The 27,388-nt window shown below is 38.8% G+C and overlaps 1 protein-coding gene across 2 annotated transcripts in view; it reads right to left on the minus strand.

Annotated features, from left to right (window-relative positions):
* The window catches only part of OGDHL (oxoglutarate dehydrogenase L), a 47,941-nt gene that overhangs the window by 19,200 nt on the left and 1,353 nt on the right, over positions 1-27,388 (minus strand). Inside the window, exons 2-15 of one of the 2 annotated variants that reach the window (XM_077183310.1) lie at positions 24,595-24,703; positions 24,061-24,295; positions 17,337-17,510; positions 13,617-13,719; positions 10,198-10,313; positions 8,330-8,484; positions 5,622-5,768; positions 4,940-5,030; positions 4,254-4,433; positions 3,763-3,891; positions 3,212-3,391; positions 2,802-2,954; positions 1,353-1,455; positions 615-743 (exon numbers count right to left, since the gene is read on the minus strand). In XM_077183310.1, the coding sequence (XP_077039425.1) occupies positions 615-743; positions 1,353-1,455; positions 2,802-2,954; positions 3,212-3,391; positions 3,763-3,891; positions 4,254-4,433; positions 4,940-5,030; positions 5,622-5,768; positions 8,330-8,484; positions 10,198-10,313; positions 13,617-13,719; positions 17,337-17,510; positions 24,061-24,267 (1,867 nt within the window). In that variant the 5' untranslated portion in view covers positions 24,268-24,295; positions 24,595-24,703. The remainder of the gene's footprint in view (positions 1-614; positions 744-1,352; positions 1,456-2,801; positions 2,955-3,211; positions 3,392-3,762; positions 3,892-4,253; positions 4,434-4,939; positions 5,031-5,621; positions 5,769-8,329; positions 8,485-10,197; positions 10,314-13,616; positions 13,720-17,336; positions 17,511-24,060; positions 24,296-24,594; positions 24,704-27,388) is intronic. The other variant, XM_054637041.2, reaches the window with a different exon arrangement.

Consider the following 27,388-nt stretch of genomic DNA (forward strand, 5'->3'; position numbering starts at 1 on the left):
TAGCCTTCTCTGTTTAAAGATTTTAAAGAGAAAAAAATCTTTTTATTCCTTATCCTTAGTATGTATACTACAAGTCAACAAAAGAAAAAAGATTCCTAAACAAAGGGTCTCCATGTTTCTCCATGGAATGAGCAGGTTATTGTTCCCAATAATTGCTAGATTTCAAAAGCCTATAAAATAAAACTATCTCAGAACTTTGACACAGTGTTGGGGCTCCCCAGTGACACAGGCACTTACTGTAATAGATGCCAAAGTGAGGACTGAATCTTTTCAGAACAAAAGCTAAGACTTTTGGGGGAAAAAAGCAAGGACTTGGAGAATGAAAGGAGTTATTAACTTAAGGTTGCAAAGAGACTTCTACCTCCCTTAGAGGAAAATCTATTTTAATGAGGTATGAAACAGAAGTGGTGTGATACTGAAAGAATATTATGCTGAGAACAAGCAGCAGAAACTTAAATGTCACATTCTCCTCACCCATGGAGTGGAAGAGTCAAAGTAAAAAAAGTCACAGGCATTTTCCTCTTGGAGAAATGGCCCAAGAATAACTTCTGTGCAAAAATACAAAACTGGAGCAGGACACAAAGCTAGGAGGAGACACAGAGCCTTCAGCTGACCTGAGTGTATTTTGAAGTCTTCCACTGGCACTGAGCTGGCGACGTTGCCGATGTGAGTCAGCAGCTCCTCCGAGATGCCGGTCGGGGGACAGGACATGCTCTTGGGCTCCCCGTCCGCGGTAAAGAAGCCTGCAAGGACAATGCTGGTGACATGTCCAAGGACTGCTTAGGAGATATGGACATTGCCTTTAATTTATTCAACAACTCAAGGGACATGCTAAGCAGCAGACTAAGCCTAGTTCTTTCCCTTTTGCTGGGAACCAATAATTTTGATTGTCTGCATGACAACAGAATCTGATCTTATAGACACACAATGATCTATTTTGTTTCTGCTTTCACTCCCTGTGAAGTCCAGCTATGTAGGCAGAGGCTGCCAATAAAAGGCATATGGCACCTCAATCCCTCAAATAAAAATAAATAAATGAATAAATAACATGAGACATACTCCTTCTTCCTGACAGCCCAGACAGTTAACAGTACAGGAAAACCTCTTCTCTGCTAAACTGGAAAATGGCTTTTTCAAAGTCACAGCTTACTTTGCACATTTTGTAACAAAAGCATTTATTTCAAGTGGATCTGGCAGAATGCTATATTTACTATTAACAGGGGCAAATCAAAGGTCACATATTCCATTTTAAAGGAATGTTGTCTGATAAAATCTATTTAAATCCTAGATTCTGGACTCAAAATAAAAGCACATTCGGGTAACACTACAATAAGTGAAGGGACACTCCTTACCAGGCCAAGGTGAATCCAGCCAGTGCTTGATATGAAGGATCTTCTTATCCTTAGATCTAGTATATGCTTCTTCACATATTCTGTCATACTTTGCAATTTCTTCCTGTGGAACAAAAAGGTTTTAAAATGGATAAACATAACTCCCTCATATCTTACAGATGACACCTCTCATTCAGCATGACAAAACCAGCTATTTAACTCCATGAGAAAATTTAGTTCCAATAATACAAATAAATAAAATTAACTTTATCTAGGATCAAACTGCCTTCTAGAAACATGCTTACACACATTACTCTAAATAAATAATTTCATTGGACAGGTGTTACAGAGGAGTGTACCAAGAGCTGAAGCTGCAAGCATTGCTCTTGAATGAGACAACAAGTGAAATACTAAATATAATTTACAGACATACTTCTAAGATCAAAATCATCCTGCTCTCATACTCCTGGGCTACAGAAGCCACTAAATTTTGGAAGTTTCCAAAAAATTAGTCTGTCTGGGAGAGCCTAGCAAAGAACCTGCTGGCCACACCTCTGAAGGGCAACAGAGAATGCCATATTCCACAGAGGCAGAACACCTCTGCCATACCTGTGTTTCAACCCAGAATCACACTGAAGTTATTTTCTAATCTTTAAAGGAATTAACAGCAATGTTGAGCTCAGTCTGTGCAGCCAAACATCCACCCAGGATCCCAGATCCAGTCCCACCAAACTCCATGGTGCCTCTACTGGCACGCTCTTTCAAGAAATGATTCAGAAAAGCTACTTCAGCATGAGCTGTGATGCTTCTTACAGAATGCAACTGCACAAACTGCTTATTTTCTGGATCTGCAATATCACATCACTACACCTTCTCAGAAGGTCCTTGAATATTTCAAGGCTCTTCAAAAGGTTTCATCTGCACTCTAAACATCCATTCTCAAAAAAATTAACGTAAAGACCTAACCAGTTTAACACAGACACCAGACTCTACACTTCACCGTTCTGGAATACTTCAAATGGTCTCTGAACTTGGTTGAATTCTTGCAAGAAAACTAAAAGGTTAAATTGATTCTATTTCATTATTGCTGGACAGAAGCCTGCCAAGGTTATCAATATGAAGCTATAACAGGAGTGTTCAAATTCTGTCTTGCTGCTGAATTAAGGTTCTAGAGATAAAGAACAGCTGACAAATGCTTCTATTTTCCAATGCTCTCATTTAATCACCTTCTCCCCTCAGAACTGAAGCAATTTTTTATGACCAATATATTTTAATTACTTCAGAGCACTTCCAGTCCTTTTGTTACAACAATAGTATTTTACACAAAAATCCAAGCCAAATTGAATCACAAATTGGCAAAGGGTAAAGACATATCACAGTAAGGAAGTTTTCAAGCAGGCAGCATACAGTGACTGTTGGAACTTTCTCCTTACAACTCCTTAGATTCCCTCTAACTCTGCTGGCATGTACCTCAAACTCCTGCAGTGTCACAGTCCCATCTGCAATCAGTTTGTCAGCATATTTCTTCAGCACTGGCACCTGCTTATGGATCTGCTTGTACATCAGAGGCTGGGTGAACATGGGCTCATCCATTTCATTGTGCCCTCTCCTACGGTAACAAACCTACAAAGGGAAAGATTGCTTCTGTTGAGAAGGAAAAATGTAAAATGGAATAGATCCATTTCATCATTTTACAGAGATTTTAAGAGGTTTATTGTATAAAAAACATTCATGGCTTTTTGTTGGCCTGTTTGTTTTTTTTAAATGAGGAAACTAAAGGCCTTTAAAATCAAATATGTTTCTTGACCTTCCAAGCCACAAAAAAAATAAAGAGTAGTGCATAATGCACAGAATGAAAAGTAAAGAAAACCAAGACTTACCAAGTCAACAACCACATCCTTGTTGAAGGTGTTTCTCCACTCTGCAGCTACGCTGCACACGTACATCACTGCCTCAGGGTCATCAGCATTCACGTGGAAAATGGGAGCATTGACCACGCGAGCAACGTCCGTGGGGTACGGAGATGAACGGGCCATACGGGGGTCTGTGGTGAAACCAATCTAAAAATTCCAAAAACTTCCATCAAAAGACTTTGGCCACCTCCCTCTACTCTCTTTTGAAGTTTGCATTTAACAGCCATTCACACAGCAACAGCATCAGCTTTTCATTTTGGCTAGCTAGCTTCTTTTTGCTCCCTTAAAAACCAAAGCAAACCTAATCCAATTAAGTACTACAAATTGAATGGAATACACACAGGTCATAAAATATTCTCCACTCAAGAGCTGCTAGATACTAGGATCATTTTCAGAAACATCTCAACCATTCTAATATCCAGAGGGGGAAAGGAGCCCAGTTAATAACAAACAATAAAAAGAGATAGATGGGCAAATATTCAGCAGAGAAGTTGATTGCAAAAGGCTGCACTTGTTACCTGGTTGTTGACCACAACGTGGATAGTGCCATTTGTGGTGTAGGATGGGAGGTCACTAAGATGAAATGTCTCATAAACCACTCCTTGTCCTGCAAAGGCAGCATCCCCATGTAATAATATGGACATAACCTAAGAGGGAGAATTGTACACACATATATTAGAAAGGAGAACTGAGCTTCTCAGCAGGATTTCTTGGCTCCATATTTTTGTAATGCTTATAAAATAAAACAGCAATTTTTTAACAAGCCATACATTTCTCAGCATTCTGCTGCCTTTTCTCAGTATGCAAAGGAAATAAAGCTTTAAGCCTACTTCCCAAAGTTACCCTTGGGGTCTCATGTCAGGAACCTTACCTAGTCCAACAGGTGATATATCCCTTTTGAAGGAGGAAAAGTGGAAGATTCAGTGATATGAAATTACTGGCAAACTATTTTTATTGGAAATACCATGAAAAACCACCATTAAAAGTTACTATATTAAACAATCTTTACCTTTTTCCCTGCTGTATCTCCTCGATAAAACTGTTCAGCTTTTGTTTTGCCTTGCACAACAGGATCAACTGCTTCCAAGTGAGAAGGGTTAGCCATGAGGGACAGAGTGATTTTCTTGTTTGTTTTTCGGTTGATCCTCTCATGGTACATTCCCAGATGATATTTTACATCCCCAGATCCCTAACAACAAAGAAGTAACCACAATTCAGGAAGGTCATTCAGACCTGCTCCATCTGAGTAACTAGGCCTAAAATTTGGGCTTCAGCCTGAAAACTGCATCTGGTTACCTGAACATCAGTGTGCACCATGGGTTTGACACCATAATTTCAAACTGGGACATTATTCCAATTCTATTATCTTACTATTGTCATCCAACATTAGATAAATATTTACAGCATATTAATACTTTGTTCATTCATATACATCAAAAAGAGATGCTTAAAGGTTATGAACTCTGTCAAATGGAACTTATTTATCTACAGCCATTCCTGAGAGACCTTCTTCATGCTAGAAGTATAATATAATTTTTAAGTTTGTTAAGAAATTTCACCAAATCATGTTCTTCAAACTAGAAAAGAGGCCATTGCAGCTGATAATGCTGTTTTCATAGTAACCATGACCAAAACAACTGAAAACCATCTTGAATGTTGACCTCTCCATACAGATCTAATGAAGAAGCATCTTACCTCATCAGCTGCTTCAAGTTTGGGATCAAACTGACAGAAGATCTGCTCCAGCTCTTTTCGGATGACATTAGCCAACACATTCAGCCGACCTCTAAGAAAATTCCAAACACAGTTATGTCTCAAACATGGTACTAACCGAGTCAACAGCATAAAACTTACAAAATCTGCAAACCACCCTGTCAGAAATTTGCAAATGTTCTCTTCAAACTTTTGAGCCTGAAACCCTTGATTCAACCCTTCTTCCCATTACAAAGTTCCTCCAAGGCGTTCCCTCAGATATTTTAGAACGCTTCATTATCCAAGTGAATTTTGTAGCTATCTAGCAGTCTTCAAATAATCACATTATAAATTACTTAAGGCAGACTGCAAAAGTAAGTTCAAAACTACCTCACAAGCTTTCCCAGTTCTAGGGACTCTATGCAATGGCAGAGATACCATGGCTGCTGCCACATTTGCTCGCAGCTTCAAAGTACACTGAGGAGAGTTTCTCTGTCATTTACTTTTGAAGCCTGTAGCCTCTTACTCACAAGGCATTTGCTACAGTTCTGTGTTCCCATTACTTGTTATGACTCATTCTTCCTACCTCAGCTTGTCTACTATCAACTTTTAATTAAATTTCTAGAACCCAAAACTTGACCCAACACAGTAAGCCCATTTGTTGGGGTGTTTCCATTGGCATTACCTATGAGGCATTCCCATTATAACATATTCAATTCCCATTTCACTGGATTTATCAATGATGGTCTTAAGTGCAGGAATCATTACTTCACATCCTTCCAAACCAAATCTCTTTTCAGAAGACCACTTGCGAGCAAGGAAGTCTTCAAATCTTTGCCAAAAAGAAACAAAAAAAACAAGACAAATTATTTGCACTAAGGTAATGTAACAAATACAAATTGTTTACCATCTTACAGCAAATAAAGTTACATTAAACTGTTTTAAAATATCTGTGAATACAAGTTATACACCTCTGGAATTCACTCACACATGGGGAGGGAAACACAGGAGAGAATTCAGTCTTCTTTCTCCCCCATCTGAAAACTATTTACTAGGACTTTGAAACAATTAAGGGTCCCTACCTCAGAAAAAATTCACTTCCCAAGTTAAACTCTGTTCTCATGTACACAAATCTGACCACTGAGAAGGCAGAGTGACAGAAAAGAAGTCTCTTCTATGAATTGAAAAAAATAGAGAACCCGTATTTTCTAATACTTGTGACAAAACCAGAGTAGAAAAGACACCTATTCCATAGGTCTCACTCAACAGCAAGGTTCCTCTGACTGTGTCATGTAACATTTAAGAATGGGCCAAGAAGCAGGACACTGGTATCCTTGCCCCAGCTTCAGCAGTAGAAGGATGTCAATCCCTGACAGCTCTAAGCTCTTTCATTCTTTAATGCATTTGAGCCAGAGGCAATGTAAGTGGTTAAAAAGTACCTTTTAACAAACACTGAAAGGATTATTTATTGAAAAGCTTGGAGATAGGAAAGGCAAAGAAAATACATCTTCATTAAAGTAACTGTATTGGTTACATCATCTGTGCAGTGCCTCACCTCACAACACTGCCACAGCCCATTAATACTCAGCTGATTCCTCACTTAGAATCCTGACATTTTCCTCTTTAGACTGAAGTCCTAAAGGCAGTGATATGAATTGTTGCCAAAATCTCTCCTAGCTCACCCATCAATACCTTGCAATCAATCCAGCCATCTAAGCAACAAACCAGACCCTCAGCTGAGCCATTCTGCCAGAATTCCTGAGGGAAGTCTGGGGGGCTATGCCAGTTTCCATACAAAGGGAAAGCAGTGTGCCATGTGAACAGCAGGTCCCACAGGGCAAAGGAAAGCAGTGCACACAGACTTCTTCCTATTTGCAGCAGCAAGCTCAGCCAGTACTGGACAAGCAGCAAGTTCATTACATGAGGCAAAGGGCCACTAAGTGTGCAGAGCCACAGAATTTCACAGCTACACCTTGCCTGTCCCCCACATGCCACTGAGGGTCACAGAGCCCCAGCCTCTGCCACTGCATGCATTCAGTACCCAGTGAGGAAAACACCTGGTGAAAGCTGACTGCTCTTCTGAGGGATTAATCTGGAAATGTTTGACCCTGACCAAAGCCCAGATCAGGCTCCACACCAGGGTCTAACATGTTTACTAATGCATTACAAAGTAACTCAGAAATATACAATGAGTATTTTACACAAGGAGGAGTTTAAAATGACCTTTTGTTCAATAATCTATCAGTGAAAACCACAAGGGATGAGAAATCCAACTTTAAAATTCAGTTTCAAGTACCTGAACTCTGTAGTTCTTGGAATGAACATTTTTAAAAACAGTCTTGAGCAAAACAACGAAAACCTGCTTTACAAAGCCACAAATCTCAAGAGGACAACCAATTTTCCACAAAACCAGACTTTTTTTTCCTAGGTAATTTTCAAACAATAAAATAAAAAGCACTCTAAAGATAGCTGGATAGGAATTTTTGTAAAACCTTTTTCTTCCCTGTTCAGCAGACAGTTAATTTGGCAGATGAACTGCCAAAGATGCCAAGATGAACATTAGGCTCCTTCATGCCACTAGAAACCCCCGATCTTTCCCCAGCTTAGGCAGGAATAAAAGCACAAATTCTTGTCTTACAATAAATGGAGATGGTTCATACTGAGCACCTGTTAAACAAACTGACTCAAGTGTAATACTCACTTGAACAGGAAGTGTCATTTTTATTTCTATTTAAATGAAACTTTTAATGAGACATTATAACACTGGCAAACAAAACACCTGGCAAAAGTATCTTTTAACACCTCCAATGAGCACTTCATGTTTAGCTCTTTGAACATAGAATCTTAACCAAAAAGTGTGCCTTTACAGATCTCTGACTCTTGTGTTTAACAAAGGACATATACACTGTTTCAGATTGTAGGGACTGAAATAAATCTTGTGTCTGAGAAGCCTTGTTCCAGGGGTAAGAGGATAATTCATTCTCTGGGACCACAGTATTTCCACACAGCCACAATGGGAGCAGTCAATAAGCTATTTCCAAATGTGCTTTCTTTTATTGTAGATACTAAAACTGCTGCTGCCAGGTCATGCAACAACAGCACAACACATTTTGGCACATCTCAAAATGAAAAGGGCAGAAAGCACTTGAAATCACACACCAACATTGTTCTGACACTTATTTTCTTTAACACAAATGTATATTGCTAGTGTGTCGAAACAACTTTTTCCTAGTTTACCTCCTGAAGCCAATGAAAACATTGCCAGGCACAGCACTAAATGCCTTTTAAGATAACAGAATACTAAGTCACAACACAGACTCTGTTCCCCCCACACCAGCAGCTCCCAGGCAGCAGGCACAGAGCAGTGGCATGGCCCAGCCCAGCCCAGGGTACCTCATGGAGCGCACCAGCCTTGCCAGCAAAGTCCTCTTATCATCGTTGCTGAACTTCATAATTCCGGGCGTCTCAAACTTCTGACGGATCCACTGACACTGCTCCACATCGTTGATGAACATAAACTCCAGGCCAATGTGCTGGCAGTAGGTATGCTAGCAGGGGAAAACACCAACAGAGAAGGTTAGAAGCTAGTGGGCCACAAAGAAACTAATATATTTTTAAATTATATCCTCTGTTACTCTCCTGAAAGCTACCTTGTCTGCCTGTTTCACAACATCTCCCCCAAAGTAATTCTATAAATGAATAAATTGTTTTACTGAATCTAGTTTTGTATCACAAAGTTCTCTCCACAAAGTAACATTTCAAAATTTTTAAACTGGAAGATTCTCATCTTATGCTACACTCAAAGTAGGCCAACAAACCTGCATTACACTGACTGGCACATTTCACCTAACTCAGTGCTTTTCTTACAGGCATAGTAGATTCTTCTTTAGATGCACTAGCACAGATTTCAAGTAATTTATCAAAATCTGTGTACTTTATCACATCTTTTGTAAATGTAACCTTAAACTAAGAAATAAAAACAGTGAGAAGACAGCTATGAAGTCTAATGCAAATTATCTGATAACTGTCAAGTTTCAGAAACGTGGAAATGTGAAAAAATATCCAAGCAGCTGAGAGCAGAGAAAGGACAGGGAGAAATGCAAAGACTCAGCAGTAGTTTTATCTCCTTGTTCATTTTTTAAATTTTATTTTTCTTACTTTAAAGAGTATTCCATTAGAAAAAATATTTCCAAAACATAAGTCAACAGAAGTAAGACCTACTGTGAGTTTGAGACAAAACTACTCTCAACATAGTATGTGCTCTCTACTGCCTTTAAGGAGTTGAATGTTAACCTCTATTAAAAAAAAATTCAAAGCTCTAGAGACAAGAGGAAAGAAGAGGTTTATGTCTCCTTAACACAAATCAGTTCCTTAAGGATTCTATATTTTGCAATTGATTTTGTCCTTTTATTTGCACATTACAATTCTAAGAATTATTGCTACACAGATAAGCTAGAAGTGCAAAAACAAACAAATAAACCCCAACCAAATATGGAGCTCAAATGCACAACAAAGATAATGTGGTTTAACAATTTACCATGCCTCAGCTAAGCCAACATAAAAGTCAAGCAACTGGGAATATCCAGCAATGACTCACTCAGCAGCCTACAAATTCATTACCATTCCTATTTGCTGCTTTGCTATTTGGAGTTCGCCTCTAATTATATTTATTCCTTCAAATTAGTTTTACTTTGAATTATTCTAGCTTTGATAACTTCCTGTGGCATAAACCATGTCACCTGTCAGATAATGAAACTCTACAAAAAAGACTGGGGATGGGAAACAAGGACCATCACAGTCTAGAAGCTACAGCTGGGCTTTCATGAGTTTGGTACCCAGCCTTCATATTTTTCCTCAGGTAAAGGCCTCAAGTAAAGGATCTGAAAGCAACCCTTGAATGTCCTGAATACTGTGTGCACAGGTGTTTTATCTGTGTTACAACACTTCAAAGACAATTTCTAAAGGCTTTTTCTTTTAAACAATATCAGTTCTTTCCAGAACGAGGGCTGGCATTAATATTCTACCATATTCACCTCTTCTACACTCATCCTTAATCTACATCTTTCCAATATCCAGCTAACTGCACCAGTGGTGCTGCGACCTCTAGAAACAGTACAAAGGTTGTTTTTAATGCTGTTGGAATCCTTTACACACTCTGTTGGCAAATGATAAGGGGGTTTTGTGACTGACACCTGGAAAAAGTTCCCTTTGGTCTGAATGAAAACATTCCAGATGAAAACATGAAATTACGTCCTACTGACCTCCAGGCGCTTGATGATCTCCCGCAAAGACAGACTGTTCTCATTTCCTCCTATGAAGGTGGTTGTTGGCAGCTGAAAGACCTTGTCCAAATCTGATTCATGCAAACCATAAAACCCTACAACAGGTATGTTATTGATTTGCAAAGCAGAACAGGAGACAAAAAGGAAACCAGCATTGTTTTTCAAGCCATGGCAATTATATTTAATAAAGCAGTATTAAGAAGGAAGGTACCAGATTAAAAATTGAAAGTGTGAATATTCTGAAGGTATCCATTAGTAAAATGGACTTTAGTCTGCATTTTAAAAGGAGTGTTTTAATTAAATAGTCATTACTTAATTCTTTCTTAAATGCTCAAATGAAACAGCTGGAATTAGAATCATTCTAGCCTTTTTTATATTTTACCATATTAAGACACACATCATCAATTTTCCACACTACTTCTTACAGCTCACTGTCTAATAAAATAACTGACTCTATCATGAGCAACAAACACAAAAAGAATCCCTTCTCACCAACAGAACCATCTGGTTGGAAACATTTTACATTAATAGACAGACCAAGAGAATGCATAACAGGTTCAATAAAATGCTGTACAAGCACTCTGGAGAACTTTCAAGGTATTTCTATTCACTCTCTCTTTTTAGGGAAATTAGTTTGAAATAGCCATGTAATGACCTGTACAGCTCTAGTTCCCAGGCAGTGACCCCTTATAAAATACACAGATTTCTAGACCCCCACCATCTAAAACTTGTTTAACCACATTGATCCAATCTTGTTTTGGACACATCTAAATTTGTTCTGGCTGAGAATATTATTTAAGAAAATATTTAACCTAACTATTTTGCAGTTTCAAAAGCCAAAATACTCAACAGACAAGACTGAAAGACTGGTATCAATGCAAGTTAAAGGCCTTGTATAATACAAGTTAAACTTAGACCTGTTACATGAAGGAAGAAAAAACAGTTCCTTATAATTGTAAGGAGCAAAGGTACAACACTTACAGTACACATCACCCACAGTTATAGAACCTTATATATACATTAAAACTACATATGTTCCTACACATGTGAAAATATTTGAAGAATTAAAAACACTTTCTCCATTTTTAATTTTGAACACTTTATCTTGGTTCGAGATAAGCTGTAGACACCCACTTTAACACTGATAAAACAGCATGCACATAACTCTTAAATCAATGAAGCGCTTAAATGTTAAGTGACTTTTCTGAAGATAAAAGCAAAGCAGCAAATTAAGGATGAAATAATAACAGTATGTAAGAATTGAAGACAGGCCATAGGATTGCATTGCTACCACTTTTACTATACAGCACTGTCAGTAAATAACATGTTTTTTGCTTTAAAAAGAATACATTTTAAAATGTTAATTTTGGCTTTAATAAAGATTTTAATGATATATTTAAATTTCAAACCTGAAGTGCCAAAAAAAGCATAGGTACCACTACTTCTCCTTTTCATTTTGTAACAGGCTTTTTCCCAGCAGGAGGGGAGAGTGACACAGGGGATGACAGGGCCTTTAGAGTCATTTGAAACAAAGCAGTGCCTTTATTTCTTCACTTTTGCTGACTTTCCCTCAGACTTCAAAGGCTCTTGATGTCCTCTCATGCATAAAGCAGAACACATACAGGAGTGATTTGGGCACACACAGAACATCTGTGCTTTGTACCACAGCACCACATATTTACTGAAGCATCACCTCATGTTTAAAGAGATACACCCTCACTGAAATCCTGAAAGCAACTCTATACTGTGACTCATGCAGTAGGTATTTTTAGAAGCATTTTAGAAGCAACTCTGGGAAGAAATTTCCTACCGCAAGGTTTCTCAAAAAAAACCACCCAGATGATGGGACAAAGAAAATGCACAGAAAAAAAAAATTAAAATACACTCTGTCCTGCCAAAGACCTTTCATAAGTTTCCTGCCTGGAACACTAAGGATAGGATTTGAGTTCTTCTCCTATTTTAGCTGTGCCAAGATTGGGTTAGAAATTTTGTTTCCCCTCCCAAACTGAAATCTCCTCAGTTACACTCTCAAACACATCCCCCCATCTCATTCAGAGGTCTGGCATATTTTTCTTATGGCACGAGGGCTTCAGTGGATGCCCTCTGATCAGTCACAACACCCTGTACTAAATGATCTGTAGAGTGTAAAGAAATGTGTACTGACATGCTAGTAGTCACCCATGCTCCAAATTAATTATATTTGCTTAATAAATGTCTCATGTATGTTCTAGTTGGTAATTTTCTTTAATTAAAGCTGACAAACTTCAGAGAGAAGACCCAATTTGTGTAAGCACCCTTCTAGTCTTAGGTATCCACTTTCTTTATATGATCAGAACTGCTTCTTTCCCTACACCAGAAATAGAAAACAGAGCAGCAAAGAGTAGATATGCTTATAGTAAAATTAAGCAGAGAGTGTTTTATTTACTTCCTGCACTGTGTTTTATGTCTGATCGAAAAAGCTTCCCTACACATCAAGGAAAAATTGATTCAGTGTCTTCATCAAGTAGAAAACCACATTTTAACCTAACCAGGTAGATTGAAGAGCAGAGAAAAATCAATCAGGTGTTTTTTTATTCAAGTAGAGAGAGGCAAAGAAATTGATCAATGCCAATTTCTCAGACACAAGCCCTCCTAACAATGAGAACAACCTTTGCAAAAGCAGACCCTAGTGCACCCTCTTTTAGCAGTAAACTGAAGTTGCTAATAGAAGATATAATCACCCTTGGATTATATGTACAGGTAAAGAATTCTATGCTTTCCACATTTTCTTCTGTTAACTTCAAAGACACTTCAAGATATACATAAGGAATAAGTATCAGACATTAGATTCATACATAAGGAATAAGTAGCAGACATTAGATTCCAAAATTGGTATGAAATTTACCCTAAGTTCCTCTGTCCAGTGCTTTCTTTATTGCATGGCTTCCCTATTGACTACCCTTCAGAAGTCACCAGTTCAAACAAGTATGATCTGTAATGCTATAAGAGTAATTAAGATTATCAGAATGTATTGATTAGTATTCATTTCTGGTGTGGTTCAAAAATAAATATTTAGGGGGTTTATAGAGCATTTATAATAATCATTCATCAGAAGATAAATTCACAGGAACCTGACCAGTGATCTCAGAGTAGCAATTCCTTCATCCTGAAATTTTAGCCTCTTTACAGATGCTTAAAGGCTCTATGTCATAATATCAGCAAGCAGAAAAAGTAGAAGTATCCCTGAAATGTGGCATCCCTGCCCACAGAGGGGAGTTGGAACTAGGTGATCTTTAAGGTCTCTTCCAACTCAAGCCTTTCTATGAATCTGTGCAATGTCTATGAAACCCCCTCAGTGCAGGGATACACAAATGAGCATTTCAATAAGAAGGCACACAGAAGGCACACAGCTTACACACCGAGTTTATCAATTGTGGTGATAAGGTCAGATGGAATAAAGGAATCCAAATCTGCATCCAGAATTCCAAGGGGATCTAGCTGAGCCACATGATGGCCACGGATCTGAAAAAGGAAGAAAACAGAGCAAGATGAAATCACACTAAAAGTCTGACAAAGGGAAAAAGTTAGTGATATCTCTCCATCATATCAGCCATTAAGCTGAACAAGCAAACACCACTCATGTGATGACAGAGTTACATACTCTCAAGTTTTCCCATAAGAACAAAAAATAAGCATTATATTACTGATTACATATATACCTCTATCAAAAATTACACATTGCAACATAATCTTCATTATGTTGTCTGACACACATTTTAACTGGGATTACACTGGAGTTTTAGTGAAGAAGGCTACTAGAGAGTACACTCTCAGTCTCTGGGTAAAATTAAGTAGCTATGATGAGCCTAATAGATCTTACCATTTGCCAATTCAGTTATTTTGTATTTTTGCCTGAACCCTCCTTTCTGCACCTGAATTATATTAAAATACAGAATTGCTGACTTAAACCAGATTGGTGCTGTAGTAGTTTATATTGGAAGTGAAGGGATCACTCTTCCTGAGCTCTGCTCCAAATCAGATAGCATCTGGCAGCATCTATTTTCATTCAAGAAATTTCAGAAGTTTGATCTGATAGAATTCATATTCAAGACACCGAAGAACACAAATTGAGTGAGGAATTTAGCCAGCTTTCAGTGATCAGTGTAACTGGTGCTAATGCATGCCACAAGTGCTATAAACCAGTGAATTATCATATAATATTGCTACAGAAGAAATAACTAATTGATCCCAGAGAGCCACAAATATAAAACCATTTTAATATGCCTCTTATGTGTGACTCTCATATACCAAATTAACTCATTAAAAGATTTGTATAGACGAGTATATTAATAATTTCTCCTTATAATTTTTCTTTTTAACAACATATTTGCATCCCTTGGGTAGAATTTCATTCACACTACTAGTATCCTAATCGTCCCTGAAAAAACTCAAAATTATGAAATGCAATATTAAGAGTGAAGTGCATCACACAGTAAAAGAATATGATTACAGTGTGGTTCATCAAGAAGGGTGTAAAAATGCTGTTCAATTATTGTATATTTGCAGGAGAGTTTATAACAAAATGGTTTCCAGTCATAAAAACCAGAAATATGGCATCTTTTTTGGAACTTCCAGCCCTGTAATTTCAGCCTGACTTCTGTGATTCTTTGCATCTCATGAATCACCAATAATGAAACTCTGACAGGCCAAATGATGCCCACAGCAACATCTGTGCCATCTGACTGTTTACAGCAGCACTAAGTTTATCTGACTGGAACAAAGCAAACAATTCTATCTCAAACATCATCAACAGGAAAGGATTCACCTGCCTAAGTTACATCTGCTCTTCAGTATCAACAGGAAGAGGAAGGAGATCAGCAGGAATGCCAAAACCCAGAAAGGCAGAGCAGCAAATGCTGTGCCATATTATCCCAGGAGCAGTTTGGTCTTTCACTAAAAGACAGTATTTCCCTCAATATCAAGGCATTTTTATTAAGTCCTACTACTTTCACTGAATACAGAAAATAGTAGCATCTGCAAAAATCAGAGCTCAACCTTGTTAAAATACATACATAGAAAATTTCCATTGATTGCCATATGACTAAATGCAAGTACAGAGTACCAGAAACTAGACCTTGATTTCTCTGGCCTCACTTTTGTTAAGCACACACATCCCACTGAAAATCCTTCTTTCAGTGTGCCCAGTGCTCTCTGTTAGAACAAGCAATAGATTAACTGCCTTCTCAAAGTCCAGCTCAACAGACCACAAAGCAGTTTACCACAAAACCATAAAACACTGACACGCTTGAGAAATGAAAATTCTGTATCCTTCTCCATTTCATTTCATTATCAGGCAAAGGAAGGTCACAAATTATCATACCCCTTCAGCACTGAATTTAGAGGGTACTAAATACCTTTTAAAAAGCAGACAGTTGCCTTAGGCAATCCTCTGTGACTGTTTGTTGCAGACACATGGGTGCCTGCCATTTCTACAGACATTTCTGTTCCATCACTTGACAAATACAGGGAGCAAAATGGCAATCCCTGAACTATTTTCAAGCAAATTGTGTCAAAGCAGCCTAAGGTTCTCCAATTTTGTCTAATACTTCAGCAAATTTTTACTGCAAAATTGGTTATTTTCTGCATATCTATTTCTAAGCAAATTTCACATATTCTTTATATTCACAAACATTTCTACTCTTTTACAACAACCCTACAACTCAATGGTGACAATGTGATGTGTACAAAAACAGGTCTTTTAAGAAGTTCCTCTTCTGCTCCTCTCATGACACCAAACAGGATTTAAAATACTTAGGGCAGGGAGGAACAGATCTGCTCAAATCAAACTGTAGGAAACTTCTTGGGAAGTTAGTAATTTAAAAATACTTGTGGAATATTTTGTTAAACACAGATCTAGTGTTATGGGTTGGTTATTCCTGGGGGGTTTTTGACACCATTTGTAAGCCTTTCATTGAAACTAAGATACTAAATACAAGTCTAAACAAAAATATTTAAATTTGTTTTCATTTGGAAACCATATAACAAAACCCACTGTCCTATTTCCAAATTCCTTCATCTGTTAGAGGAAAAATAATGAAATTAGACTTAATTTCTTAATTTAATAAAAGGGTTAAAAATCAGAGTGTGAAACAAAATCAGTTTTGATGAACAGCTCTCTAAAAGAATCCATCAAGGTTAACCCAAACTCACTACTGTCAGCCTCCCAAAATTCAGTTTCTGGTTAATTCATCATTTCTCCTCTCTCTTTTTACCTATAATCCTGCTCAAATCAGGCATCTCAAGATTCACCTTAGATGTATGAGAAGGCAAATACATTCCATCCCTTCCTAAAGAATGGCAGTAACATTTAGAACTGTATTACAAATGTTCCCAGAGGTGAAGACAGACTTTCACAAACCACTGTCTCCATAAAGTCCTTCAGGGCTGGGTCAGATGACCAAAATTAGGTCTGTAGGTAATCTGGATTATGAGCTTGCAACCCACAGGATCACCCCAGTCTGAATCCAACACTTCCATGTTCAGACTGTGCTGGAAAGAAAAGCTGTCTAGTTCAAGGCCTTTTGGATCAGAAGCAAGACAGTAGTTAAGACCAGAATACAAATCACAGAATCACAGAATAATGAGATTGGAAGAGACCTCTAAGATGAATGAATCCAACCTATGCCCTAACACCTCAACCAGACTATAGCACCAAGTGCCATGTCCAGTCTTTTTTTAAACACATCCAGAGATGGTGATTCTACCACCTCCCTGGGAGGAGCATTCCAGTACTTTGTTATTCTTTCGGTGAAAAATTTCTTCCTAATATCCAACCTATTCCTTCCCTGACATAGCTTGAGACCGTGTCCTCTGGTTCTGTCAGTGCTGCCCAGTGGAAGAGACTGACCCTACCTGTCTGCAATCTCCCTTCAGGGAGCTGTAGAGAGCAATAAGGTCACCCCTGAGCCTCCTCTTCTCCAGGCTAAACAGCCCCAGCTCCTTCAAACGTTCCTCATAGGGCTTGAGTTCCAAGCTCCTCACCAGCCTCATTGCCCTCCTCTGGATGATGAGAGCATAAAAAGGAAGAAGGGTGTTTGCATAGAAGCAGCCTTCCCACCCCTATCCCAAAATGCACTTACTTGGTATGCCCTTATCAAGGACTGCACAGCGAGGTGGTCCTCAACAACCTTCTCAGCCATGGCCGGTGTGGGGGCCAGCCCATGGCTCTGCAGGAACGATCCCTTTCCTTCCTGCTGAGCTGGCAGATGGGCGGCTTGGCCAGCGGCAGCGCTCCGGAAAAACACATCCCAGGACTGGATAGTGCACAGAGAAGAGAAATATTTAGAACCTCAAACAAATGTCTCATCCAAAGCAGCGCTTTCAGACTGCAAATGGAACCTCACTGCATTACAGTGTTAAACTCTACTCACAGACAGCAAAAAAAGAGCACTGATATGTGCCAGTCTCAGTAGAACTGTGTGCTTTATTTACACAGTACACTTTTCCTCTCATTTCTTACACCAAGCTTGCTCAGCAGAAAACTCTGCAGCACACAGGACTGTAAAGTATCTTCATATATTATCCAATCACACAGTTCTTTTTAATTGTGCTGTTTATTCAGGCAGTCAAGAATGGGCACAATATAATGCTGCTGGGAAAGAGCTATCAAGCCTATAAAACAAAGAACCTTAATAAACTAAATCTATTCTTTTAATGATACTTGTAGAATTTATGGTACTTCAAGACACTCACTGATTATGCTAAATCAGAATCAGTCTTTAACAGCTTTTCTTGAAGAAACGTTAAAAACAATTAAAGCTTTTTTGAGTGAGACTTGTTCTAAGACCCTTTCCTCAACTTACCTTACTATGAAAGAAATTATGGGCCTGGTTTCAGGTGCAAGTCATAATTTTAGAAAAGTCCTTATCTCAGAAACTGAATCACAACAAACAAGAGATCCTTTTATTTCCTTCTGTGCTTTTACACAATCTGCTTCATTCACATATGCCCCAATCTTGTTTTCCTGAACTGTTTTCATTCTGGTGAGGTGCTCACTGTGCCAGGTGCGCATGGTATCAGATACATGAATGCTAACAGAGAGCAGCAGAAGGGGACTAAACATGTGAGACAGTTGTACTCAGCAAAGAAGGAAGTCTGTGTAAAACACTTCCCTCAGCTGGCTAACTTCAGAAAACAAAAAGGAAGCTATTTAAAAACTTACATATCTTTGTGACTGGAATAGAAGAACTGCAAGAGATAAATTTCTACAAGGCTGTGAGCCTTGCAGATTTCCATTACATTTCAAAGAATCAAGTGCCAGAAAAAAGAAAAAGTAGTCCAAAACAATTCTTTTTAAAAGACTACCTAATACTTGCATTATAGAACCCACAAAAGAATCTAAATAACATAATACAAGCATAGCATGACAGAAAAATATTTACAAAATCCTTTTTACTTTCATTAACAAAAATTCTTCATACTGAAATTTCTAAAAGTTCTAAGGTGTTCAGAAACACCATGAGAGAGGCAGCATAAAGGAGCTAAACATCACCCAACCTTCCAAGCTCAAGTTGTGGAAGTGGGGGGATTCATTGAACCTGTGGGTGGGAACCTCATCATTAGCATGAGGCCAGTGCCCAAGAAACATTGTTTTAATGCACCCCTCTTACTTCTTTATTCATACAAAGCTGCATCAATACAAATACAGTAAACCTAATTTATCACCCTGCTCTTTCACAGGCTTATCTAAACATAGCCTGACTTTTATATGCCCTGACAAATTAAGGCAGACAGATCATGTGTGGTAGCCAGTTCCAGACACACTGATGAAGCATTCATTCCTCCTCCCTTCTCTTATTTATGCCTGTTTCCTATATTCTTCTTGCCTTGACATCTTGGCAGCCACACGGAGATTAGAAGTCTGAATTTACATCCTATAAGTGATCTACAAGAGCCTATTAGTGGGACTGTATTTCACCTGGGATTCTCTCTATTCACCTTCTTGGTCTGTGTTAAGAACAGTATTGTTATTCCATGCCTACACAGCACCCAGCCCGAGAGTCTCCAGACAGTGCAAAACAATCACAATCCCTTTTTTAACTACTAAAGCTACTTAGACTGGAGAAATTATTTGGGCAATACACAGTAAAAAATTATCTTTAAACAATAAGTTAGGAAATTCCTAACATACACTTGGATCCATGACATCTCTCACATTTGAAGTTTTAATAAAGAATTTGCTTTGCTTATTTTAAGGTTTCTCCCTTAGTTTTTCTAACACCATGATACATACACAATGATGATAATAACACAGCTGTTCCTTTTTTGAGTAAAACCTTTCATTTAAATGTAAAACTTATCACAGCACAGTCCTGCAAACAATTGAATGGGTTCTTAGACAAGTGCTCTGCTGAGAGAGTTGTTAACAAACTCCAAAAAGATTTGCCCAACAAGTGATCTGTTTAAGGAGAATCAGTTTAGGGCTCTTTCTTCATGCAAACTTACAAATATAAAGAAAATGTTTCCATCTGAAGATGCAGCCAGTTGAGACAGAATGGACCCAGACTACTTTTTCCTATCACATTTTTGAACTTATTGATTTGTTGGACAGGCTTGACATTTAATCAGAGGGGAGGGAAAATACATCATTTGGCTACAGAAAATTAGTTTTTACTAGATACACATCCATCAAAGCCTCTACAAATTTCTATAGTGTCTTTCAAGATTGATACCAGATTATAGTCTTCAAGTTCTGTGTATCAATGTCAGTCTTTGGCAGCAGCATTTGCCATGTGACTGAACAGATAGAAGACCAGCTTGTTCTCACTGCAAACCTGCAGCTTCTCAACTAAATTAGTAAAGTTCATCAAGAAAATGGTAGAGGAGATTTATAATACAAAATACATCCACAAAAAAAATTACTATAGTGATAGATGATATATTTCTTTCCTTCTGCCAGCAAATCTATATTGTAGTTAACCATTATTTTCTCAAGTAATATAACACAATCCAAATGATTCAGTGGCAATATTTTACTGTCATATAACAAACAGTGTTGCAATTAGAAGAACAAGTAAAAAATGTTTTCTCTTGATGGTTTGGGGTTTTTTCCTAGTGCCATCACAAGATTCATCAACTACAGTGAGAACAGTAAAGCCTTAGAAGACACACACTGAGCACCACTATATCATTTAAAAAAGAAGATGAACAAAATGAAGTCAAAGCAAAACAATCCCCCACATCTTTTCCTAGTCCATAAAACCAAGGAGGTGATTACACACTCACAGCAGAGTAGCTGCACACAGGATAACATGGCAGGCATTATGTACTCCAGAGCAAACCATGCAGTTTTGTAATTAATCTTGTGATAGTAATAACTGAGTCTTGTCAAGCTTCTCTCTTATGATCTATGGCCCTGACACCAAGCTTCAAGGAGAAATAATGATGCCTTTTTCAGAGCACACGTCATTTTATTCTGATTGTTGTTTTGGCCACTCTGATGGCAGGAAATTCAAAAGGCAAGAAAAAGCAGGAAATCATCTGAAGTGGATTTGTACAAAGAATAAAAACTCTTTATATATATATAAAATGTATAATATACATGCATATTCCTTGGTATGATACCATGATTAACATAGAAAGGAGTAAATGTTAGAAACACTTTGGAATGTGGCTGCCATACTTCAAACAGCTCTAAATAAGCGTACATGGGAAGACATGCCCAGTCAAATCTTCTGAGGGGGAAACCAGTTCAGGAGCCTTGATTAATTGGAGTTTCTAAGTACAAGTGAATAGAGTAGGACTTTCAAAGCCCAGGAAAAATCAAGCTTTTCCATCTAATCAATGAGGAGGCACATCCGCTCTGAAAAAGGGTTATCGAAGAAGAAACATGAAGAGAAATAAAGTATAAAAAGGAAAATGAGGAAAGAGAATGCAATGTCTAAATGCACAAGCTGGATCTCTAAATCATGCTGGACATACCAAATAAAACAACAAAAATGAGTAGCCTGCAGAGAGCCAAATCATTAACAAAATCATAATCAACATCACGTGCTGTCTCTTGACATTATTTTCCAACACTTCCTCTCCTTTCTATACCTGAATGACAAATGCATAACTTTACAGTCAAAATCACAGCATGATTTTTTCTGTGTTTTTAAGAAAACAGGGTGATTTCAACCCTTAACATTTTTAACTTGTTTTATGAAAGTTCAAATTGTACAATTTCTGTCAACAAAAATCTTGGGAAGGTATTTGCAGCTTTCAGGCAATTAAATGAGATGGTTTTCAAGAAATTAAAAATTAATTTTGTTGATGAAACAAAGTAAAATTTAATTGGCATTCTTCTCCCCCTCCCCTTTTCGTACAGGCTGTGAAAAAACTAATAATTTAGGCAAGAATAGCTGTAATCCATTATTTCCTTCCATCCATCCATCCATCCATCCATATTCTTTCAAGCCTCATAAATCAGGGACACAGTGAATTTACTTCAGTTTGTTACTGTTGCAAGTTTATTAAACACAGTTAACCTAGGAAAGAATTCACACAGTTTTATAATTGTGCTGGTTTGGGCTGGGGTAGTTAATTCACAGTAACTGGTTTGGATTTTAAAAGGGGATTGTCAATATAGAGACATTTTTGTTATTGCTGGGCAGAGCTTACACAGTGTCGGGGCCTTTCTGCTCCTCATCCCACCAGTGAGGGGCATGGGGATGCACAGGGAGCTGGGAGGGACACAGCCAGGACAGCTGACCTCAACTGATGTGCCTCAAAAGAATATTCCCTCAAAGGGATATTCCAAACCACATCATGTTCAGCATGGGGAAAGCAGAAGGAAAGGGGGACATTCATAGTGATGGTGTTTGTCTTCCCAAGTCACCATTGCATGTGCTGCAGCCCTGCTGTCCTGGGGATGGCTGAACACCTGCCTGCCCATGGAAATTGGTGAATTAATTCCTTGTTTTGTTCTGCTTTGCTTGTGCATGCAGCTTTTGCTTTCCCTATTAAACTGTCTTGATCTCCACCCACAAGTTTTCTCACTTCCACCCTGCTAATTCTTTCCCCCATTCGTGCATGTGTGTGAGAGAGAAAGCACAAGTGGCTGCATGGTTGCCAGATGAGGCTAAACCACAACAAAAATGCATCTTGAATTTCCTGGGATCCACTCCCTAGGCCACACCCTGCATTCCTCAGTCAATTCATTTATTGCTTGCTGTTCAACCCACAACCTGCATCACCTCAACGGGATCCATATCAGACTGCGCCTGAACTGCACTGCTGGATGAGTTGGACGGCCTTTCGGCAGGGTTTTCAGCATTTCTGCCTACCCCGAGCCGGTGTGCAGCTCCGGCAGCCCTGGTTCAGCACCCTGGGCAGCTCCAGCGCTGCCGCCCCGCCCGGCTGCGGCGGGCTCTGCGCTCCCCTGCCCGCAGAGACACCTGCAGGGCTTCCCAGCAGCAAAATGCACCCCACTGCAAGGGGGCTGAACCAGGCATTTCACTCATCTAAAAGGAAAGAAGCTAGCCAGAAGCCAATATAATGTAAATACAATAAAAAACAAGATGTCACCTTGATGTCACCATGCACTCCTTATGCATGAGTTCATCCCTTCAGTATCCCCAGGATAAAAGGGTTGGGATCGATCTACAGCCTTGACACACCATGAGGGCTTTGCAGAAATCCAGTGCACCCACACAATGTGCTATCCCACCCCACAGTGGTGCAGCTCAGCTGGCAGCTACAGCACAAGGGCTCCCAGTCAGATGAGAAAGAGCCATTCCTGGAGAAGGTTTCTCCATCCCACGTTCAGGTGTAACATAAAAGACCAAGGATCAATCTGCTGTGTGAAAAACAGTCAGTCTTCAGGGCTGGCATTGCTTATGTCATCTTTCAACCAGACTAAGTTCATACACAACATCCAAAGAAAAAAAACAGCTACAAAACCACCCTTTTTGGTTTCCTTTTTAGTTTCTGCCCTTGGCGTGCGTCACTTCCTCACACTCTAGACAGATTATCAGACTTAGAACAACAACTTCTAAGTGACATTTTGATATACATGCCTTGAGAATAAGGGAACAGACAACCAATTTGGTAAACATTTTGGGCACAATTCACATTACTTCCTGGAAAATGACTTGTCTGTCTTAGAATTGATGAGACTTCTCATCAACTTCTTAAGTTACTATACATGTATCACCATAACAGAGCCCTCTTTGTCAGCAGAAAGCTTGTTAAAAAATAAGCCTATGTATTTTGTCCACAAGAAAGGATTTGGGTAATAGAGCTTTTAGAAAAGCAAACAAATGTCTATTGCCTGGAGAGAGAAGGAAAGATTCAAAACAAAATACTTTTCAAGATACTTCAGAATAATATTCTGACCATTTCACATTCAGTTTTAAGATTACAACGTTCATAGTTTAATCCAAAGACAACTGAACATTCATCTTCTTCAGACAGCTTAGAAGTACCAACATCAACGCATTATTTAAATATATTTTCTGATACAGCCCTACTATAAATCAAAAAATTAAATATATTTTATTCTTGGATCTTCTTCTGGATGTAATGAATTACTTAACTGACTGCTTGACCAGCATTTCCATGGAGTAATAAAGTTTCAGAGCAGCTGTCTATTTATGGTCTGTACTTACCTTTCTTTCTGCTCTGCTCACCATGCCTGTGCCTCCCCTGTACTTTCATAGTTGCAATATCAAATCTTACACCAATCAATAGGTGGGAAATTAATTTCATGTTTTTCATTTCACACAACACCTTTTCTTGAACTTTTTTATTAAAAAGCAAGTGACAAAGTAAAAGAAACCTATTCCACACTTAACCAGCATTACAGTCAAGTTTTAGACTTACCTTATGTACGCTCTTAGGGTTTTCAAGCCATGCACAGTACATTTCCTCCACATAATTGGAATTACTCCCACTCAGGAATGGCTCTGAGGTTCCTGATGAAACATACCGTTGGCCATGTAAAAATGCCCTTCTGGCTATATCCTGATTTTCCAGAAGTTTAAAGCCATGCCTCTTCAGCGTAGCTGCAAACAACTTCAGATGACTCATGTTTGTTTATTAGCCAGACGATCCAAGTCTATTAATAAAATAAAACCAAACTTAATCAGAAAAAGAGCCAATGAATTGTAGACACATTTCAGCCTCACAGCAAAAACTGAGGTTTCTGGCTACAGTGCCCTAGTACAAAGCTCAGGCCTAGGCATGAAGCTCCCTTCAGAGCTGGAGCCACAGCAGAGAGTGGCTGCTGCTGGCCATCCCCACACCAGCCAGCTCCAGCAGCTGGTAACGCCACCCTGCTCCCTGAAGCAATCACCACTTGTACCGCCTGCCCCTGGGCCCAGCTCCCTGCAACAAGTGACACTGCTAATCACTGACCTCTCCAGAGCTCCTGGCAACCCCAGCTGCTTCCCCTCTCTTTGGAAAGCTGTGGCCTTTCACCCAGCCAGGCTGGGCTGGGGTCAGCAAACAGCGTCAGCCACAGGTGCTGTGGAAAACAAAAAGCCGCTACCTCAAATTCCTGCCATGAGGAATGGAGCTGACCAAATCATTAGAAGTGTTAGTTAAGTGTTCATATTGACATTAGCCTTCAACCAAACAGTGAAACACTGAGAAAAGGCTCCCTTTCATTTGTTTTCCTAACTGGCAACATTTATCTTGTGCTTCCAATGATCTCTTACGAGCTTTGTAACAAGGAGAGCAGATTCCATGCAATTTTGAATTGAGAAATTCAATTTTCCAAGTCAATTTCCCACAATAAGGGTTGAATCTTCTGAATGCTGAACACCATCAGCTCCAGCACTAGCAAAGGGAATCAGGGCTCACCTTCAAAACAAAAAAGAACAACTGCATCTTAAAATTAGTCCCAAAATAATACTATCTTAATGCTGAAGTTGCTAAAACTGCAAAGAAAGAGCAATACAGTGAAAAGAAATTATTCATTTTATTTTCATTTTCTAAGTATTTAAAAAGCTACAAGATCATGAAAGATAAGGTATTAATTTAGAAGAAGTAAAATTCAGATTTCACTCCAAAGTGTCTCTCATTTGTTTAGCTGTCTGTCTGGAGAAATTATGTATTTGGTCCAAGGTAAAACCCAAGGTCTTTTGTTGTTTGTTGTGACTGAACAATTGCTAAAAACAAAAGTAATGAGCTGCCAAATGAACTTCAAAGTTTTTTAAAAACAACACAGTTGTTGTTACTCACTATTTTGAGTAACAAAAAAATTTTTAATGTTACCTATTACATATTAAGATTTCTTTATCTCTAATTCAAAAATAGATACTATAAAAAATCTTCATAAACATTTCTGTATATGAATCCCATTAAATTATTTTCTCACTGTTTCTCCTCTTACAGCCTCCTTTCAAAAAACAAAACATGGTTACAGAATGCCTAATTTTCTAAGGGATATGAGTAGCTATATTTTTCATCATCCAATTTAAAAGTTAATATTGATCCTAAAAAAAAAAAAAAAACAACACAAGAAGCAGGCCTCCTACTAAATAAAACAGTATTACTGCTTGTTCTTCTCTGGCATCACTTTTTTAGCTCAACATCTATTTAAAAGCTGATGACAAGATCCTTTTCTTAGCCACTACCTTTACCTATCACCCCAGCAGTGAACTGTGCTTGATCATAGCAGATTCCCTTGTCTACTCTTCCAAGGCTTCTGCAGCCTTTTCATTCTCATCCACCAGCAGACCTGAGCTGTAGCTCCCAAGAGCAGCAGCCATCATCCACTTACTGGATGCTCTAAACAGGCACTTGTCCACATTTTCCATGTGCCCAGACACGTGGCAAGTGTTTCCTCCAAGGCAGCAGCACTGAAACTAGCACCCAGTCCTCATTTAAACCTATGAGCTCCTCAAAACCACACACTCTGCTCTCTCCACCTGGCATTTGCATGAAACTGGCAACAGCTGGGCTACTGGCATGCTGATTCCCTCTCATCAGAGTTATTTCCTGCCTGCTTACACTCCCTTGTCATTTCCCACTTTTTATTTAGTTTACCATAACACCTGTGCCAACACCCATCTCTGACCGGGGCAACTGGAGAAACAGGAACACCCCCAGCACCGTTTTGGAAGCAGATGAACTCTGCAAGAGTTCAGTGACTGCAAGAGCCCTGACAGAACTCATATACTGTCTGCATGCACAACTCTCTGTAAGACTTAACAGCAAGCATTCATGTTGGCATTTTGCAAAAGTGGGTGAGAATTCAACATGTTATAACAATAAGAACAGAGAGGTCACCATGGCACTTACAACTTCATGTCTGTGCCCATGCTCATAGAAATTATTATTATTGTTATTGTTATTAGTATTATTCCTACCTTACTGCATACAAATCTCACCCTCTGCCACCTTTGCACACATACACTCACTCCTAAGGGATTAAGTACTCTCACTTAAAGTAATTTGTAAAGACTTGAGAGAGAAAGGCAAGAGAAGAACATTTTTCCCAGTTGATCACACTGCAGCAGCAAGCTTCTTAAGCACAGGTAATTTTACATTTTTTCTTCATCATATTTCTGCCTGAAAAATGTGTAGTTCTTCTAGAAGTTAGTAAAGAACACATAACAGAATAAGGAAAATGTATCAAGGAGATTGGAAAATGGGTGTAAGTGACATCATATATAACAGAAAAAAAGAGCTTGTAAGCGGTACCAGTCACTTCCCTCTGGTTCCATTTAAATTTCAAAACGGGGTCAGAGCCATACTTCAAGCAGTAACTACTGAATATGCAATCTATAAAAGCATACAGGAGCTAAGTCATTCCAGCCAGATTTCAGTTACAGATTAATATGATTCAAAAGCCCTGACTTCTTCCTAGTTTTTCCTTCTGCACACATCGCTCTTCAGCACAGATGTCAGCTGTCAGCAGCTGAACAAACCAGAGACCACCAGCGTGATCACAGACCATCCCGGCCCACTCAGCCTTGAGGCTGTCAGTCAGAAATCAGCACCCAGGACAGCGCACAGGAGCCGGCTGGGGTTGGACACGTTCCACTCCACTATGCTTCCCAAACCAACCCTGAAATGAAAACAGTGATTGCAAAGGGATCGAGCTAAGAGCAACCTAAAGAATGGCATTAATTAAATCTCTACCAGAGGTCAAAAATAAGAAAGAAGCAGTGAACCACAAGAACAACCTGATATTTAATGCACC

The sequence above is a fragment of the Agelaius phoeniceus genome, chromosome 9, assembly GCF_051311805.1.
Source record: "Agelaius phoeniceus isolate bAgePho1 chromosome 9, bAgePho1.hap1, whole genome shotgun sequence".
Classification (NCBI taxonomy): domain Eukaryota; kingdom Metazoa; phylum Chordata; class Aves; order Passeriformes; family Icteridae; genus Agelaius; species Agelaius phoeniceus.